The 19,264-nt window shown below is 45.2% G+C and overlaps 1 protein-coding gene across 1 annotated transcript in view; it reads right to left on the minus strand.

Annotated features, from left to right (window-relative positions):
• Positions 1–19,264, minus strand: part of CDH13 (cadherin 13) — a 530,998-nt gene that overhangs the window by 345,963 nt on the left and 165,771 nt on the right. The window contains exon 3 of the mRNA XM_040409712.1: positions 12,921–13,129. Coding sequence (XP_040265646.1) covers positions 12,921–13,129 — 209 coding nt within the window. The remainder of the gene's footprint in view (positions 1–12,920; positions 13,130–19,264) is intronic.

Here is a 19,264-nt window from a genome sequence, read left to right on the forward strand (position 1 = left end):
ACCACCGCATCCAAACTCAGACCAAGTTCACATCAGGTCGCTGCCAGCAAGCATCCCCCAACCAGCAAACACCAAAGCCAGTACAGCAAGGAATGCAGCCAGCCACCACGGCACAAGCGACAGGAACCACTGAGAAATGTATGAGGTGAGATTCAAACACAGGAAGCAGTTCACACCAAAACGGCATCTACTGCACACCTGAAAACAGCAGGCAAAACATGCTGACACCCTCTTCCGAAGGCACAGACAGACAGGGGAGAGTCTAGCAACCATGCAGGACCGTACACACCAAAACAAACCAGACATGGAACAACAACTAGACATACAACACAAACCCTGAACATAAACCACACCATACATAGAAACGGGTAAGGTAGGAATACATGGTAACAACGGGATGACATTGATGTCTCACTAGGTGGGCCATTAATAACTGGGCAGATGGAACACCCAGGACAGGAGCATAGCTCCAGCACCAACATAGGCTGGAGAACAACTAAACTCCAGGCTACCAGCCACAGGCAATATAAGCACCCAGTGACCACACCCAGCCAGGTAGTTAACCCCACAAGCACCAGACAGGAAAGGGACACAAACCTTAAAGGAGAAGTGTACACACATGCAGCATACACTACGCGTTGCCCCAGGCAACCATCATGCACGGCAAAAGTGTCACAGCAAACAACACAGAGACTGAGACACAGCCGTGACAGGTACAGGGCTGGTCTAAATTGTTTGAAAGAGGTCGACATGTACTATATGATGTCTGATTTTTACTTTTTACATTAATCACAGAAAGCACAATGCCGGCGGAAATTGCAGGTAAAACTATGATAGGAAAAGATCCCCCTAAAAAAAAAAAAGAATCAATAAGAGAAAGAAAAAAAATAAGTCATTGAGACTTGAATATGGTAAAGCTGCTATCTATCTATCTATCTATCATCTATTATATCTATCTATCTATCTCATATCTATCTATCTCTCATATCTATCTATCTCATATCTATCTATCTATCTATCTATCTATCTATCACATATCTATGTATTTATCTATCTCATATCTATCTCGTCTGAACTGCTTTCAGATCATGTTGAATTTTTTGAATTTTCCCAGCAGAAACATTTTAATTGAAAAAATAAAATTAATGGAAGTAAATTGCCGTATCGAAAATTTTGTTTTGGAAGCTGAGAATGTGAAAGCAGTAATCCCACACACATATGCTCCAACGTCTGTGGTTCCTGCAGTGCTTTCATCTCATTTATGTTCTCTCTGATTTAGGAATTAGGCGGACGCATGTTATATGTCATCCTGCATGGTTGCTGTGTGATGAAACAGGGCGCACATGGGCGTTGTGATGGAACATCTGGAGACCTGAAAAGTTACAAGGTCTGAAAGAGAGGTGCAAATGCTTACAAATTCAGTTTCTTAATTTCGTTCTCAGTTAGCTGGATTCCCTTTGAATCTTGGAAACTGATCTCATTTTCTCTAGTTAAGAAGAATATTAGGGCAGATTTCCAAATCCTAATATTTAGACAATGTGAACTGAAACGAAACGGACAGGGGTGCACCTAGCCTTTCTGCTGCCTGAGGCGAAAACAAAAACGGCGCCCCCCTCCAATGCCAATTCCTTAACCTAACCCCTTTGCACGCAATGAAAGCACTCATTCCCCATGGCCCTTCCGCTGCCCCCCACTTGCCCCTACTGCCTGAGGCGATTGCCTCACCTGGCCTCATTGGTGGTGCACCCCTGCATATCTATCCCAGTGGTTGATGCTGGATTATAAATTTGGTGCATACTTTTATAGTCTATAGACTGTCCAGTTTATGCCACCTATTAGTTGGTTTATAGAAATGAGTGAATGAATCCTGAAATTTTGAAATGTGATCAGAATTTTCCAAAAATTCTAAGACATTTCCGAGAAAATTTTGATTTCAATCAAATTTATTCGGACCTGAATGTAATTTTCACTTATCTCTATTGGCTTGCAGGGTAGCAAGGTTTTGCTCCAAAATTTTGGTGTAATTTTGGCTCACATAGTTAGAAGTGTCCGCTTACCAGCAAGCAGCACCTACTGATGCTGATGTCTGCTATATCTCCACACAACTTTGTGCCTAGACCAGTTTTTCCCAACCAGCGTGCCTTCAGCTGTTGCAAAACTACAACTCCACAGCCTTTGGCACGCTGGAGGCACGGTGGTTGGGAAACACTGGCCTAGACATCTTGAAAGCATTTCAAATTTCCCTAATTAAGAAACCCTGGAGTGTAGCAATAGCATGCCCCAAAGGTGCCCATAGGGACACACAAAGTCTCAACAATAAAGGTACCAAACCCAAATTCAAATGCATAGACCCCTATGCTGCACCACAGCGCTATACTGAAATAATCAACTAAAGTGCTTTGGGAAAAAGTTCATTGCCTAATTTGTTCTTTTGAATTGTTTCCAAATTGAAAATAGTATTAGGAAATAATCCAAAGAAATCAAAAGATGGAAAAGTATCATTTTAATGGGTTGAAATTAAAATGATAAACCTGATTCTGATGGCATCCACCCACGGGTGCACAGGGAGTTAAGTTCAATAATTCAGTTTATGATTATATATTCTGTAAGCAGCAAGTCAAGAAGGAAAAAAGAATGGAACGCAAGAAAGCAACGGGTAAAAGTGTTGATGAAATTAGTAATATAATATATAATATATTACATAAAGTAAACTGGTTATAGTTAGCATGGTTTTATGAGACAGTGGTCCTGCCAAAGTAATCTGATTAGTTTTTATGAGAAGATTAAGTAATAAAAGAAATCTTGGCAGTGTAATAATTCTGATTTATTTGGCTTTTGATCAAAGTGTTAGACGCTGCTTCATGTTACTGATTAGTATATAGGACTGAAGCCCTGGCACGTCTGGATATCCGAGTAATTGGATAAAATATAATATGCACAGGGCATTTATGGTGGCGCATGCTAAAATGAAGTTGTGAAGATTAGTGATGAACTTCAGGATTTAGGACAGCAGCAGGAGCGGTGTATGCTGATCTTGTGGGAAGGAGTGACTTACCTACGTGATGTTATCTGCTGGCAGGGTATGTGCCACTGATGTCACGTGTCGATGGAAGGGGGAACAACAAGCCAATCTGCCTTGGTTATGGTATTTAGACACAGGTTTAGGGCGGCAAATTGAATCTTTGTGACGAGACTAACTACAACCATGAACAAAATGTACTGACTTTGTGGGAGGCAGTGACCTGTCCACTCAAGGAAGTTAGAGAGGACAGAGTTGTGTATGAAATGGATTGTGGCATAATGGATAGGAATAGATACAAAGAGAATTTTTTACAGGCTGGTGGTGGGAGGCTCAGGCTACCTTATTAGAACATGTTATGTCAGAAGAAGAGTGTGCTGACCTTGTGGGAGCTAGTGACCTATCCGCCAATGTGATAGTGAGTGAGGGCAAGGCTGTGTATGACAGAGTGGTGGCATGATATAAGGAGGGGATAGAGTTCACAGGCTGATAGTGGGAGGGTCAGGCTACACCAGCAGTACTAGGTATTGCAGAAGAGTGTGCTGACCTTGTAGGAGCTAGTGACCTATCCGCCAATGTGATAGTGAGTGAGGGCAAGGCTGTGTATGACAGAGTGGTGGCATGATATAAGGAGGGGATAGAGTTCACAGGCTGATAGTGGGAGGGTCAGGCTACACCAGCAGTACTAGGTATTGCAGAAGAGTGTGCTGACTGTAGCAGAGAGGCAGTGACCTTTCCACTTGGGATCATGCAGATGAAGATAGGGCTGTGTATGGCTGCGGCAGTGACATGATCTGAGGGGTGAATGGATACAAATAGCAACTCACTGACTGCTAGTGGAAGTATCAGGCTACCCCAGCATTGTAGAGCATTTCAGAAGAAGAGGAGTGTGCTGACTTTGTGAGAATCAGTGACCTCTCCACTCATGTAATGATGCAAGTCAGGACTAGACAGTGTATAAAAGGGGCAATGGTAAGTCCAAGTAGGAGTGTACACTATGTTAGAGGCATTTTCATAAATTATCAATGGAAATTAATATTATTATTATTATTAGTAGTAGTAGTAGTATATAAAGAGTGGAAAGAACAGGTTTTTCACTTGCACAAAGCAGTGAAACAAGCAATCTTTAAAACTGCTGCTGGAGTTTATGTTATCGGACTGACTTCTATACCCCACTTGCTATCGGCCTCATTACGGAGAGTCAATTTACAGATCTGAAAACTCAGCTTACAAAAGATGTTTAGGTAAATGTTGCCGTCTTTCGAAAACTCAAATGCAACAACGAAAAGGAAACCTGGCGAGAACCTGCTATTCGCAGTGCAGAAGTGATAGCACAGCACAGCTGGACCATGCGGCACTCAGCAAAACACAGGTCTCAAATAATAGCAACGCTGTATGAGGATCCAAAGCAGAGAGATGAGCACACGCCGAGCACGCTCCTCACCCCGCTGTCTGGGTACACCGCAGACTCACCAGTTAGTGACAAGTTCATAACTACTCCTGACAACTGCAGAAAGCTCTTAGAGAGAAGTTATTTTACGTGGCCAATTTCACACAACACGTTTCAGATCTAGATGTGCATGAGTAGTGAACGGGCGGTTATGAAGCCCCATTAACCCATTGCATGTGGGAGAATTGAGGACTGCATTACTGGCGTGAATGGGTGTTACTTTGGCGTGACGTATGAAAGAAAAAAAAAAAGTTACCACCTCCGCTGAGTTCCTTTAAGAGGGCATGCCACAATACTGTTATAGTGCCCCCATAAGAAGGTAACAGCCACTGTGCCCCACAATAAAGAGAGCTGCTGTTCCCTCATAAGAGAGCATGGTGCCAGCCAGCTAAGGGCGGGTTCACATCTCCATTATGGATTCCGTTTTTGTTTTCAGTTATAACATGGTTATAACGGAAAACAACGGAATCCATATGACGGAAGTCACGCAGTGGCGTACTAAAGGGAGGGCGTAGGGAGCGGTCCGCCCCAGGGGCCGTCTCTCAGGGGAGTGCCAGAAGCAATAAGCGCCTCCATCAACGCAGATGGAAGCGCTCATTGCTGGAGCGCAGGGAGCTGGGTCCTGTCACTCACCGCTCAGCTCCTCGCGCTCCTCTCCTCCTTCAGGCCGGCGGGGCACAGAATGGTGAAGCAGGAAGACTTCTCCCCACTCCACCATTCAGCCTGCAGGCACAGATCGCTCTGCCGGCCTCTGTGGGCGGACCCTGCAGCCTGGAAATCTGCATAAGCTCCACCCACGCAGTGCTGCAGAGCAATCTGTGCCTGCAGGGAAGAGAGGTATGTGAGCTTCAGGAACGGGACAAGGTGAGTAGTTACTGTGTTTTTTTTTTTTTTTTTTAATTCAGAGGGAGCACAGAGGACTTTATTACTATGGAGGGGGCACAGAAGACTTTATTACTATGGAGGGGCTCAGAGGACTTTATTACTATGGAGGGGCACAGAGGGCTTTATTACTATGGAGGGGTACAGAGGACTTTATTACTATGGAGGGGGCACAGAGAACTTTATTACTATGGAGGGGGCACAGAGGACTTTATTACTATGGAGGGGGCACAGAGGGAATTTATTACTATGGAGGGAGCACAGAGGACTTTATTACTATAGAGGGGGCACAAAGGGCATTACTACTATGGAAGGGGCACAGAGGTCATTACTAATGTGAAGGGGGCACAATGGGCATTTCTACTATGGAGGGGGCACAGAGCCAGAGGGCATTACTACAATGAAGGGAGCACAGTGGGCATTATTACTGTGAAGGGGGCACAGTGGGCATTATTACTGTGGTTGGGGCACAACAGGGATTTCTACTATGGAGAGGACACAGAGGGCATTACTAGCACAGTGGGCATTACTACTATTAGGGGGCACGATGGGCATTATTACTGTGAAGGGGCACAATGGACATTATGACTATGAAGGGGGAACAGTGGGCATAATTACTATAAAGGGGGCACAATGGGGATTATTACTATGAAGGGGGCACAATGGGGATTATTACTGTAAAAGAAGGCACAATGGGGATTATTACTGTGAAGGGGGCACAAAGAGGGCATTACAACTGTGAAAGGGGCACAGAGAGGGCATAACTACTGTGAGGAGGGCACAATGTGGGCATAACTACTGTGAGAGGGCACAATGTGGGCATAACTACTGTGAGGGGGCACACATCTGTACAAAACTACTGTGAAGGTTGTACAATGAGGGCAATACTACTGTGAGGGGCTAAAATTTTTTTCAAGAATTGGGGGGGTGCCAAAGAAAGGACCCGCCCCGGGCGCCAAACACCCTAGGCACGCCACTGAAGTCACGGAAGCGTTTAAGAGGCATTCAGTTTTGCTTTCAGTCATAATAGAAGTCTATAGGCAATCATAATGGATCCATCTGGTTTCCGTTATGCAGAACGGAAAAAAAGTCCTGTTGACAGCCTTTCTTCCTTGGAGTTGTGGTCCTCCTTCTCTTCTTGCGTGCCACTTAAAAGTCGCTTGCTTTTCTGTATGCAAACAATGCAGCACGCACGCCCCATGCCACCTCAAGGTGCCCACTATCCTTATAATTATGGCCTAACTGCCACCAACTGGAGTCCCCTAGTGCCTCAAGGGGCCTGGAACATTGATTTATTTCTGCTCACACTGTGCTGGATACATAGATCCCCTAGAAGAGTCGTAATAAGAATTATCCCATCTTTTTTTCTTGCTTCTTACTGTTTTCCTAAAGGAATTCAGGAAAACAGTAATAATGAGATGGCATGACATGTCCGGTGCCAGCACATATCTGTGCCCTGTGGCATCTGCACTGATGAGCCTTTACATTATATTATCCCATGTCTATGGTTTTCAACCTGCTCTAACAATAAAATGGAACAAAAGAAAATCTTCTGGAGCAATAAGTCCTTTAGTTAACGTCTTTTTTCATGATAATTAAAGTTCTATCCAACCGTACCTTTATTTTTATTTTTGCTTCAATGATAGCTGGGTGACAACCAACATGACCAGGCCACCATAATACCTCCTACAGGGCTTCACAATCAATGTTCTTCAAGAACTTGTGCCAAGTTTTCAAGTCTTCAGGATAGGGGATAACAAACTGATCGGTAGGTGTCAGACCACTGGACCCTCTCAGATCCCGAGAATGGGGGTCCTGTTCCCCTGTCCTGATGGTGCAGCAGGCCGAGCCTGTGCCCTGCACCTAAATTAACACCCTATGGGACTGCTGAAATTAGCTAAGCACTGTATTCAGCTATCTCCAGCAGTCCCATGGAGAATGAATAGGGAGGCAGGGAGGATGCTCAAGTTGCTGCTCCATCAGGAATAGGTAACAAAACCCCTATTCTTGGGAGTGTTGTGGGTTCCAGAAGTTGGACCCCTACCAATCAGTTAGTTATGCCCTATCCTGTGAACTTGAAAACTTGGCACTACCCCTTTTCATCTACCATGTGCCTTCTATGATACAGATGTCTACTTATGAGGCAGAAGGGTACCTTTGAATCCTTTATGGCTATGCTGCTGATTCACTGACATTAAAAAGGATTTCCAACTCCCCTATCCCGGCCGATCTGACATTGGATGGGGAGAGATTCTGCTGCATACCAGGTGGAAAAGTCGCAGAGGCCGCCATCCAATGACCAGCAAGTGTCCTACTCTAATAGGACAAGCACAGACAGTTGTCTTGACCGCTGCATCAGAATCAGTTCGGGGAGGAGAGAGAAGTTCGACAACCTCTATATTGAAAGCAGAGTTCTTTATCCAAGTACTCTGACAAAGGCAGAGCAGCATGTTGAAAACCAACACCTGAGACACATGCCCCTTGTTCCCCCCAGTATACCCTTGCTAATGTCCCACACATGGCAGAATTGCCATTCAGTATTCTAAAAAAGCCATGCAACAACCTCTACGGGCCATGGTTTCCAGAATAAGACATAACCATTGATCGGAGCTTTGACTCAGTTGACGAGGACGACTCAATTACATATTCTTACAAGTCCAGGTTCCTGTCGGCTCTGTACTCTGCAGGACATAATCTCTTAGCCATATGATTTAAATACTGACTCTGTGGATTGTTTTAAGCTGCTGCAGATAAAATGATAAAATGATACAGGGGAGAGAACATGACTCAAGGAAAAATTAGTATTTTAGAGATTAAAATGTCAAAGGGAAGAGCTAGATTTTCACCGCACATAAATTTACAACTCCCAGCTTCCACGGCGAGTGAATTAGCCGTCACAGAAGAGCGCAAGTGATATATTAATAAATCAAATTACATTTTATCTAGAAAAAATATGTAGGAATGTATGTCTTGGATGGGGGATGATACTGTGTTAAAAGCAACAACATTTAAATGGGTTCCCTGTTTCACAAACAAAACAAAAAAAAAGGGGCCATTGTGGTAGCATCATCCAACATGGCCCATTTCTTTGTTTAAACCCCTTTAAGGTGATGATGGGGGGGGGGGGGGAGAAAATGATAGAAGCTTGGCAAACTCCTCTATAAGTCAATGAGAGAATTAATTCTAAAAGAATCGGATTCAACAAGAAAAATTCGAGGAGGATCTGAATCAGAATCTTTGGTGATTCGATATATAGAGAAAGAGAGACAGACAATTTAAAAACTATTTAAAATAAAGTGAGTAGAGATGAGCAAAGCGACTTCGGATGCGACTTCGGATGCATAAAGAGTGGCTTCGCTAAAAAAAATTGTTATGATACTGTACAGAGATTCGTCTCCATACAGTATTAGAATATATGGGCACCGATGAGCCGAAGTAAGTTATTCACGAAGTTGCGCGAGACTTCGGTAATTGATTATTACAGTGAAAAACCTTGGAACCGAACTTGACTTCGGCTCCATGGTACCACTCGGAACCAAAGCCGAGTTCGATTCCAAGTTTTGAAGTGGTTTTTTACTGTAATAATCAATTGCCAAACTTTTTCAGCAAAGTCTTGTGCAACTCCGTGAATAACTCACTTCGGCTCATCGGAGTAGCTTCCAAACCTCGCTTTGCTCATCTCTAAAAGTGAGAAAAAAAATACGAGTCCCGGTAGACCTCCGAGTGCCGTGCACAAATTTTCAGGGCGACTGTAGCCCTTTCGATTCACATAAAATCGGTTTGAACCTGACTCGAATTGGTCGACCAATTTGACCAAATCAGACCCGAACTGAAGTTAGTGAGTGATTCGCTCATCTCTATGGGGCAGCTTAGGCACCCATCATAAAAGCGCAGAAAGTGTGAATTTAGCCTAAGGAATTGGGTCGAGTGCAAATTTTTTTATTTTACAAATGTTATAGAGCAAAAAGGTTTTTAACCCCTTCAGAAGCTACAAATGTATGGTAATGCTTTGCTGATAAAATGCGTTAGAGGCAGAGCTGCCAACATTTCCATAATTTCCTGCAATTTCCTCTCGGCTGCTGAGCTAATTCTTCAATACTTTCTCGGAAATCCACAAAGTCAGTCATGTATTCCCCATTTAGAAGTAGTGCATTTGATTATAGAATTACTTCCACTATATCACTTACAAGTGTCTGGAGAGTATCACAATGTTTTGAGCAAGTTAATTGCTTTAATCTGTAGATAATGGCAGGCGCCAGTTGACATGATGCTGCCTGCTATTGCTCGACACTTCTTGGTCTTAGCTCTCTCAGGATTCCCTTTCTACTTTAAAGGCTTCAAAGGAGGCTTTCAACTTATTAGTTACCCACACAAAAAGGTGAACATTTTTGATCAGTGGGGGATCGCCACTGCTCCATCCTCTACTGATCTCGAAAACCTTGTCTCTCGATACAGGACCACGGCAGTGAGAAGTTCTATGGCTGTGCTTAGGGTGAGCGCCCATGGTGGTGTCCACCTCAGCCAGTGATTGACTGATCTGCTTTTTCTGTGTGTTGATAGAGACCAGGAACAGGCAGACATTAGCACTGCTATAGTGGGCCTCTAATTATGAATAAAGAAAGTCCCATCATGACTAGTGATGTGCAGCAGGAGCAATATTCGAGTTCACGATATTTCGCGAATATTGGGGCAAATATTCGCCATATATTCGAGAATTCGTGATCTCCAGGTATTATTTTCTTGATTGCGAAAATTCGCATAAAAATTTGCATACATTTTTTTAAATTTTTAAATTTTTCTCGAAGTGCTGATATTCGCAATTAAAATTCGCAATTCGAATATTCGTTATCAACAATAATCATGACTCAGAAGATCCTGCTCCTAGAACAATATGAAACTGGGCCTGGAGAACTGAACATTCTCTTGCCTTGTCTCCAAATGACCAACCTCATTCGGTCTTATAGGGCGTTAATACGAAAAGGGTGTCTCTATTGCAGTCTAATTGTTCTTAAAGGGGTTGGCCCATTGCACACATTTTTTGACATATCGCTAGGATATGCCACCATTGTCAGAACCATGCAGGTCTCTAGAACCGGGCCACCAGCATGATGGAGGGAGCACTACAGAAGTACGACCACCCTCTATTCACTTCTATGGGAGTGCTGAAAATACTTAAAGGGAACCTATCACGGAGATTTTGCTGAGGTTGGAGCTGAGGACATGGGTTGCTAGATGGCCACCAGCACATCCACAATACCCAGTCCCCATAGCTCTGTGTGCTTTTATTGTGTATAAAAAACGATTTGATACATATGCAAATTAACCTGAGATGAGTCAGAGTCTGAAGATATGACTCTTTTAAGAAGTTAATTTGCATATGTATCAAATCGGTTTTTTTACACAATAAAAGCACACAGAGCTATGGGGACTGGATATTGGGGATGTGCTAGCGGCCATCTAGCAACCCATGTCCTCAGCTCTATACACAAAATCCCCATGACAGGTTCCCTTTAAGCGCTGACGTGGCTATTTTCTGGAACTCCCATAGAGGTAACTGGAGAGTGGTCATGTGACCTCAATGGGGGTTCCGGGAACAGCCGAGCATGCTCGCTTTGCACTTTTTGCAACTCCCATAGATAAGAATAGGGAGCATGCTCACTCTCCTTTACCTTGGGGGTCCCGTTCTAGTGATAGAGGTGGGATCTGCACCTACAGTCAGGTCCATAAATTTCGGGACATCGCTCTTTGGATCTCATCTTGAGAGTTGACAGCAACAGATTCCAAATGCAAATAGCAGACTGGAAATGAACTCTGGACCTTTTTATCTACTCATTGTAATTGGGATAATCAGGGAATAACACACACCTGGCCATGGAACAGCCGAGAAGCCAATTGTTCCATTACTTTTGGTCCCTTAACAAGTGGGAGGCACATATGCAAACTGCTGTAATTCCTGCACCGTTCACCTGATTTGGATGTAAATACCCTCAAATTAAAGCTGACAGTCTGCAGGTAAAGGACATCTTATTTGTTTCATTTCAAATCCATTGTGGTGGTGTATAGAGCCAAACATGTTAGAATTGTGTCGATGTCCCAATATTTATGGACCTGACTGTATGTGACACTAGTGGCATATCCAAGCAATGGACCAAATGTGTTATCGGAAAATGTATTTTTGTTCAAATCATTATTTTTTTTAAATTCCATACCATACCTAATATCTTCTAAGCCTCATGATATGATAAAACTTCCTTTTTAGAGATACTGTGTGCTATGAAGCAGCTGCATGGGCTGTTGTCACGACTGGAGCTGACCACACTGATTCCTGTGGTTGAGTTTACCAGGTACGCTCTGTGACCTGGGCAGAGGTCATTGTTCAGGAAGGGGAGCAGTTAAGCGGGAAACATCACCTATTGTGAATAGTGGATCCTGTGTTATATTTCATTGTAATCCATGTTGTGATGATAATGAGATGACTGCAAAGATGTTATCTCTACAGAACAGGAAACCTCCATATATTATTAGCCTTAGTGGCCAGTGAAAAAAAATTGCACAATTTTATTTATTTTTTCATACAGATAGAAACATGGAAAACTGAAAGAAAAATCACCAATAATGTTAAACAAAATATGTTTAACATAAAACGTGATTTTTAAACAATAGGTCACCTTCCCTTTAAGAAACCGATCTGCTTCTTATAATACTATCTTAAGAAGAAATTGATCATTGGTTGGGTAATTGGTTTGAGGTCTATATTTTGCTGCAGAATCAGATTTGTTCGTGGCACATAAGTCAAGGCCTCTTCAAGCGTCTCCTCTACATTGCCGAATTGTACCAAAGATTGGTCATGGAAACCAGAAGAAGACTTTATACTGTAGAAACATCAGTCTTCCTTGTCTTCGAAATATTATTTCCTGGCCAATAAAGAAACATCTAATGGCAACCTCAAACTTGTCTCTGGTCTTCTGAGACTGACCTGGGTCAGTAAAAGGACCAATAAAGAGTCCATAAAGTTCAACCTTTCTCAATCAATTATTCAACACTAAGTGTAAGATTCCTTAGAACTCTCAGTGCCATTTTCTATTAGATAATCATCTCGCCCATTGCTAAATGTTGACATCTTCCACCTCAGCTTCATTCAGGTGGAGGATGATGTCATGGCTGCTGCTGGGGAAGCAGAGGCAGATGCACTGCTCATGTGCCATAGTGGAGATTACAGTGCAGGTGCAAGATTATTGTTAGGTTGGAGGCTCTAAGTACAAACTAGAAGACCTCCAGTTTTCCAAGAGGCGCGGACTTGTCCCTAGGTTCCCCAAAAACCTAATTTACATTTTAATAAAAAGAGGAACATAATTGAGACATGCACAATGGAGGAACATACATGGGGCATTGTTTTACTCAGCAGGATCAACCTTGTCAGGCTTTTAGACTGGTTTATAAGGGTTTATCCTGTTGATAGATGTTCGTAACCTGAATACTCGGGTGCTTCTCCTTTTATGTTGTCCACCATCTAATTCTAAAGGTTACAAAGGCGGCACAGGTATATACGGTAGGTACGCTTATTTTTACCTTTATTGAGTTGTGTCTTTCCTTCTTCCCCAGAATCTTGACTTCTGCCATGTCGTCAGAGTGAAGGGATCGAGCATTGATGAACAAAACCCGTATGTTTTCTGTCACATTTCTCAAAGCAATTAATGATCCATCAGGTTCCACTTTGAAATCTGGGTTGGAGACCTCATATTGAACATCTTCATTACCTTGACAGTCATCAAACTGCACTGTAAGGAAAAGATAAAAAAAAAAAAAATGTTATCATCGGGTCGGACATGTCTCGTGAACAGTTAGCACTGGAGGTAAAACAACCAAGAACCATGCACTGGTCTAATGTTCTCCAGCACTATAATATAATAGCTTAGACCGATTGCCCCCCTTTATAAAAATAGGTTTATTCTTAAAGGGACTAGACCTCAGTTTTTCAATTACAGGGCTCCAAATTCCATTCCCACATAGTTAAAGTAGAAATGAAAGGACGCTGGACCGTGGAGGTCAAGCGTGTGGACAACGAGGGGAGCACTTTCACAATCGGTTGTCGAGCAAATTTCAATTTATTCAAAGACAACGCGTTTCGGGGCATCACTGACCCCTTTATCAAGTCTGAGGGAAATCATCAGGACGGCAAACACGGCCACTGCTTGTCAACACGTGGAGGACAGTCAGCATCCTCCACGTGTTGCCAAGCAGTGGCCGTTTTTGCCGTCCTGCTGATTTTAGATTGATTAATGAACCTCTAGTAGGAATAACTGAGGAAAGATACAAAATACTGTTCCATTACATGGGGGGTGCAAGTAGTTACTAAGTAAGGTATGTCAGTGCAGTGGAATGGTGGCTTGAGGTATCAGGCCACAAGTAAAAGTATAAGTCTTTCTTTACTTAGTGCAAAATATAACGTGTGGCACGTCCAGCAGTAGTAGCTACAAGGTGCAGTTTCTGGTAACAGATGAGGAGGTATGGTGGCTGGTTTTGTGGAAATTTAATGGTATTAGCAGGCACTTGTGGATAGAGGTGTTCACAGTGAGATGCATGGTTGAAGTTAGCATGGCCTGGTGGTTATTCTAGGTGATGGATGTCGAATCTCTTTTCCTTCACCGGCAGCAGGGTCTGTATAGATGTATTTTTGCTGATCACTCTACTGATGAAGCACCCTGAAGCTTCAGAAATGCTGTCCTGGCTATGAAGATCTAGTTGGAGTGATGGTCTCACAGGAGAATGTAGTAACAAGCTGTAGGAGTAGAAGCTACAGCGTGTGCTATCTACCATACCTTCTTCACTATATCTTAGGAAATACTCCTGCTGGCAGGAAGTAGGACTGGCCCACTCCTACCATGAGAAGAGGAACAGGGTGGTTAGCCCCGTATCTGCAACCATACCTCACATGCTGGTATGTATGGCAGAAACACAACATAACAATACATAATAAAACATTTGCAGATACCCCCAGGTCTGTGGTACTGCACGGCCACTACCAGGAGGCAATTACTGAAGAGAAACATACAGTTTCTATTTAACTCAATGATAAATCAGCCTTTGTTCAGCTCCCTCTTGTGGTGGCTGTAAGCAGCGAGAATTTTACCATTTTACTCTATAGCTCTATATAAAGAGAAAGTTTGGAGCGAAGTATTAAAATAATAAAGCTGACAACTCTCTACAGATACATAAAATGCAATTTCTGAACAGAATGCAAACCAATAACAGCGGAGAGTGGATAATGCGGGCTTCTTTAGGCCAAGTGTGCAAAAAGGATCTGCGACGACCCATGATAAAACACAGAGGTCCTCTTTACAGTTATCGTTTTCAGCAACATTCTTTTGGCAAGCACGCTGTAAAAAAAAGGTACAATTTTGTGAATATTGCCACTTTTTTCCCAAATACGGACCAAAAATGGCATAAACGTATTAATATATGTGAGTCTATGTCATTTTCTCCTTCTCTTTCTCCGCCAATTACCTTCAGTGATCACTAACAGCACTTCATCTGTCAGGAGAAACTGTTGGGCACCGTAGCCAATGCGTTGCCTACGATGAAGACCCTTTGAACACAGCACCTCCTACCGTACTCATACATGGGCTAACGAGAACAGAGCATTTTTCCCCAGATCACCGCAACCCTTTAAAGCTCAGTTGGTTTTAGCATATGCCTGGATTTGCCTGGCGGTCATGCCAGTCTTGATGGAGACCTTATAGAATCCAACGTTATGTGCCACGACCACACATTGCACTTTCGCAATCTCTGCAGCCGTTGTACCCACTGGTGTTTAGGTAGAGGTAGGACATTGACGTGATGATACTTTTATTTTAGTTCATCCATGGAATACAAACCTCGATAACTGAGCCCTTCTAATACTTTGCATTTATATGGAGGCAATTACTAGACTTACTTATCCAGAACCGATCCCTTCTGCTCCTCATAAGGATTGTGCCTGCATCCATAACTGATCCCTTCTGCTCCTCATAAGGATTGTGCCTGCATCCATAACTGATCCCTTCTGCTCCTCATAAGGATTGTGCCTGAACCAATTAAACCAACCCAATATCTAATAATCAAATCATTTGGCTTATAAGGGCAATTAAGGGAAATGAAGACAATATTGAAACTCATAAAAAACTACAGCCCACCAGCTCAGTTACCCTTCAGTATGACCTCCCATGTATTGCCCAGAGCAGAAGTTCTAAATGCCAGTGTTACCATTACCAAGCCTTGCTTTAAAGGCTATTGTAACAGTCCTACAGGCTCACCTGAGTCAGAGGACCGCTGGCTGGAGGTAGGAGTGGAGCCCAGTGGCAAGGACCGCAGGCAGGTAGTAAGCGTGGTCAGACAATCCGGATGGCAATGGTGGTAGCAGTTCAGTAGGTAGGGATAAGGCAGAAGAGTAGTTGGTAGGCAATTCCTGGTCAGCAGTGGACTTCCAGCAGTAGCAGGAGCAACAGATGAGGAGAAGCTTGATCAAGGCTCAGGAGCTCAATAATCAGCAAACTGGAGTGCAAGGGGCTGGACTATATAGGGAAGTACCAGGTGTGGGGAATCAAGGGTAATGAGCAAGGCTAGGCAAGACTGAGGTTAACTAATAGGCTTCAGGGAGGAATCTCCAGAGAGGACGGTAGCCTAGTAAGCAGGGCTACCGCCTGGGATGTGGCTGGTCACGGGTTCGAATCCCGACAGTACTCCCCCCCTTCCAAGGTGACCTCCGGGCACCGCAGGGGCAGGCTTACCGGGGGTGCCGTTGGTGGAACTCTTTTACCAGTCTGGGGGCGTGGACATTTTCTTCTCGCTCCCAGGAGTTATCCTCGGGAGGGTAACCCTCCCACCCAATTAGGTATTGTAGTCTTCCCCGGTGGATCCTGGAGTCGAGAATCTTTGCGACAACGTATTCTTCTTCACCCTGTACCCTCACAGGTGGTGGAGGGGGCGAGTGGCGGCCAGTGAAGGTGTTCTCCACGTATGGCTTGAGGAGAGAGCAATGGAAGACAGGGTGCACCCTAATGGAGTCCGGGAGGTCGAGCCGGAACGTGACCTCGTTGATTTGTGCGGTGATCCGGAACGGACCCATGTATCTTTGGGCAAATTTTTTGGAGGGGACCTTCAATCTGAGGTTCCTGGTGGACAGCCACACCTTGTCTCCCACATGGAAGCCCGGGGTGGGTTTGCGACGTCTGTCTGCTCCCTGTTTAAAGCGCCTCTGGGCAAGCTGGAGGTTGTCTATAATGTTCTCTTGTGCCTCCTGTAGGGTTGTTAGGCGTTCGGCCACTGCTGGGAGGGTGGAGGCAACGGGTAGGTGGGGAATGAACACCGGGTGCGAGCCTGTGTTAGCAAAGAAGGGGCTGTGCTTGGTTGAGCTGTGCTCAGCATTGTTGTAGGCGAACTCGGCCGTGGGGAGATGATCAAGCCAGTCATCCTGCAGGTGGGAGCTGAAACAGCGTAGGTATTGCTCTAGGGTCTGATTAGTTCTCTCCGTCTGCCCGTTTGACTGAGGGTGGAAAGCAGAGGACAGGTTCACTTTAACCCCGAGCGCCAGGCAGAAGTTCTTCCAGAACTTTGAGGCAAATTGTACACCTCGGTCGGAGACCACGTCGTCCGGGATCCCATGCAGCCTGAAGACCTCTCTGAGAATAAGATCGGCCGTCTGTTTGGCTGTGGGTAGGCCTTTGTAGGGAATGAAATAGGCCATCTTGGTGAGACGGTCGACCACGACCAGGATGGTGTTCATCCCTTTTGAAGGAGGAAGGTCTACCACAAAGTCCATGGAGATCGAGCCCCAGGGGCGGGAGGGAATCGGGAGGGGTTGTAACAGACCCACGGGAGAGGAACGAGGAGTCTTATTGCGGGCACAGACCGTGCACGAGGAGATGTACCTCTTGATGTCCTCCTTGTATGTTGGCCACCAGAAGGAGCGGGAGAGAAGCTCCTGGGTCTTTCTTGTGCCAAAATGGCCGGCCACCTTGGAGTCATGGTTGAGTTTGAGCACTTCGAACCGTGCGATTTCTGGTACATATAGTTGTAGGTCCTGATGAAACCAATGACCGTTCTTAAACGTAAGGCTGACATTGCCTGTGGGGTGGGAGAGGAAGGGGTCATTTTCATATCCTTCTTTGATTGTGCCCAGGAGTTCTTTAGAGTAGGTGGCCCCTACGACCCTTCTCTCGGGTAAGATGTTATTTTGGCCCTTGTTACTCTGTGAGGGCTCGGAAAACATTCTGGAGAGGGCGTCAGCCTTGCCGTTTTTTGATCCAGGGCGATAGGTGATGAGATAGTTGAAGCGGGAAAAGAATAGGCTCCATCTGGCCTGTCTGGCTGAGAGTCTCTTAGCGCTGCGGATGAACTCGAGGTTCTTGTGGTCAGTTAGTACGATTATGGGGTTGGTGGCTCCCTCCAGCAGGTGTCTCCACTCAGAGAAGGCATCCTTGATCGCCAGTAGTTCTTTGTTCCCGATGTCATAGTTCTTCTCGGAGGGGGACATCTGGCGGGAGAAATATGCGCACGGGTGTAATAGCATCCTCTCCCCTGTCCGTTGTGACAAAACTGCCCCCACCGCAGAGTCTGATGCATCCACTTCGACTGTAAATGGGAGCTCGGGGTTCGGGTGGATTAGGATTGGGGCAGAAGTGAAGAGGAGTTTCAACTTGGTGAAGGCCTCCTGGGCCTCGGGTGTCCAGGAGAAGGGGACTGCCTTCTTGGTGAGTTGGGTGATTGGTGCTATGACCTTGGAGAAGTTCCGGATAAACTTCCGATAGAAGTTGGCGAAGCCAATGAATCTTTGTATCTCCTTCTCATTTTTCGGAACGGGCCAGTTCATCACAGCTTGGACCTTCCCCGGGTCCATACTTAGGCCCGCTGGGGAGATGATGTATCCGAGGAACTGAGTGGTGGTTCGCTCAAACTCGCATTTCTCTAGCTTAATATAGAGAGAGTTCTGTCTGAGCCTCTGCAGTACCCTGCGGACGTGTTCGCGGTGCTGCTCGAGGTCTTCAGAGAAGATCAAGATGTCGTCCAGGTAAACGACTACAAACAGATCCAGCATGTCCCTGAGGACGTCGTTAATGAAGTGCTGGAAGGTGGCGGGAGCATTGCAGAGTCCGAAAGGCATGACCAGGTACTCGAAATGACCATAACGTGTCCGGAAGGCGGTCTTCCATTCGTCCCCAGGGCGGATTCGGACGAGGTTGTAGGCCCCTCGAAGGTCGAGTTTGGTGAAGATCTTCGCTTCCCGGAGTCTCTCAAGGAGTTCGGAAATCAGTGGGAGCGGGTACCGGTTTTTTACGGTTATGTCATTAAGCTTTCTGTAGTCTATGCAGGGACGCAGGGAGGAGTCTTTTTTCTCTACGAAGAAAAAGGGGGCTCCCGCGGGGGAGGTGGAGGGCCAACCAAGGGATGCCCAAGATCACCGGGAACTTCGGGGAAGCGATCAGCGAGAAGTGGATCTTTTCGCAGTGATCGGGTTCTATGAGGAGTTGTAGTTCGGTGGTCTCGTGAGTGGCCGGCCCCGAGGAGAGTGGGGATCCGTCGACGGTTTCCAGGTCAACGGGGGCTGCCTTGATTGTCAGTGGAATGTTCTTTTCGCGGGCGAAGGTTAAGTCCATGAAGTTGCCTCCCGCCCCGGAGTCTAACATCGCTGAACAGGGGAGTTGTCGCCCCTCAATGTCGATGAGGATGGGAATGATGAAATGGGATCCATGAGCCGCCGTATTGTTATTTTCTGGGGCTGCTGACGGGGTTGGAGTCTGTGGTTGCTCCTTTAGTTCCGTGACGGCAATAGTCTTTCGGATCTTATGAGGACATTTGATGGCAAAATGACCCGACTCCCCACAGTAGAGGCAGAGGTTTTCGGCCAGCCGTCTCTCCTTCTCAGCTGTAGATAGAGA

Source organism: Bufo bufo, chromosome 10, assembly GCF_905171765.1.
Source record: "Bufo bufo chromosome 10, aBufBuf1.1, whole genome shotgun sequence".
NCBI classification, from domain to species: domain Eukaryota; kingdom Metazoa; phylum Chordata; class Amphibia; order Anura; family Bufonidae; genus Bufo; species Bufo bufo.